Below are 1,484 nucleotides of genomic sequence, written 5' to 3' on the forward strand. Positions count from 1 at the left end.
GATCTTTCCTTTCAAATGCATTAAAACATTGTCGTTGAAGTTCCCATAAGTATTCCATTATATGAGAGGGAAAAGAACTAAGAAAGCAGATCAAACCATTACCATGGTGATCACATGAAACAAACAAGGGCACTGCCCTTCAGGGAGTTACATGGACATGTAATAAATTTACATAACTAGATTCATAATGAAAATACATAAAGTAAAATCATGATGCATTAATCAATTACAAATTCAAAATAACTTACATACAATATACTAAAGGTATCATTATTATTATTATTATTATTATTTACAGTATAGTCTCTGGTATGACTGCAGGTATTACAAACCCAACCTGCAGTGACCTATGACCTCCTCCTCCTCCTTCACTCTCCCTCCCCTCACTCCTGGAACATGAATCAACATTAATATCACTATCAGTCACTGGATCATCCACTGATCCATTAGTTATATTCTCTAACTCATTCACTTCAACCAATAAACCACCAACAGTATACTTCCTCTTCCTAGCTGAACCTCTTCTCACTATATCAGTTGATGGACTCACACTAGTAACACTCCCTGACTCATCTTGATTTGGTACGGACACCCGTCGAGTGGCTCCGGATATTGAAAGACGTTGACCAAGTTCACCGCTTGACCGTCGTCTAGCGGCCGTTACCGACGGATGTTGGTCTGATATTCCGAGTATTTCTGAGGCGCGACGTTTAAGTGTTCTTAGAGGTCCTTTCTCTTCAGTGTCTACTCCTTCAATTTCATTAGCAGTGATTGGACAAATGTAGTCTCGCGTAGCCATGCAGACTCCTCTTAAGTCAAAAAAGGGAGGAGTCTGGCTACGCGAGACTAGGATGAATGCTGATGTCTCTGACAGCACGGAACTGACCACAATTGTTCAAGTGCTCGTTTTCAAGACGAAGAAAGTTCCAAATGAAACACATGAACTGAATATGAATGATGACTAAAAAGATTAATAATAATAATTTGTAATACATGAGGTACATGATGTATAATACACATGTACACATACATGTATATTTACAATGAATTAAGGTATTGCATTTTTGTAAATTGACTCTCTTAACACAAAAAGCATTTTAGCTCAGATGCTATTTAAGGAAACATGTCAAAACACAGATAATATGTACATGTACATGCATACTAATACATTTGCATGTACATTAGAAGAGAATCCATTTTATATAATTTTCTGATCATATACCAGTACATGTTTTGTGTTGTGTAGAAAGCTTCAGCTGATTTCCAATCAAAACTAAATCTTTTATGAATCATTATTATGAAATTTCACATTGCTCGTTTGATAGACAAATTTCAGTCAAGACTTAAGTATTGTGAACACAAGGCATTAATTCACATTTGATGCTATTATTGCTAAAAGTACAGGTACTTTGGTCTGATTTTTTAACAAGTGAAAAAAAAAATAAAAATTTACTAAAACAAACTTTAATCAATATTTATTGTGT

The 1,484-nt window shown here is 35.0% G+C and overlaps 1 protein-coding gene across 1 annotated transcript; it reads right to left on the reverse strand.

Moving 5' to 3' along the window:
* Positions 1 to 253: 253 nt before the first annotated feature.
* LOC109592743 (uncharacterized) lies at positions 254 to 961 on the reverse strand (the record flags this gene model as incomplete). Its single annotated transcript, XM_020008123.1, has 2 exons — positions 254 to 777; positions 854 to 961. Coding segments are annotated over 2 exons (593 nt in total), but the record flags the coding sequence as incomplete, so codon positions are not given.
* Between the last annotated feature and the right edge of the window lie 523 nt (positions 962 to 1,484).

The sequence above is a fragment of the Amphimedon queenslandica genome, unplaced genomic scaffold, assembly GCF_000090795.2.
Source record: "Amphimedon queenslandica unplaced genomic scaffold, v1.1 AMPQUscaffold_4099_Cont23916, whole genome shotgun sequence".
Lineage (NCBI taxonomy): Eukaryota > Metazoa > Porifera > Demospongiae > Haplosclerida > Niphatidae > Amphimedon > Amphimedon queenslandica.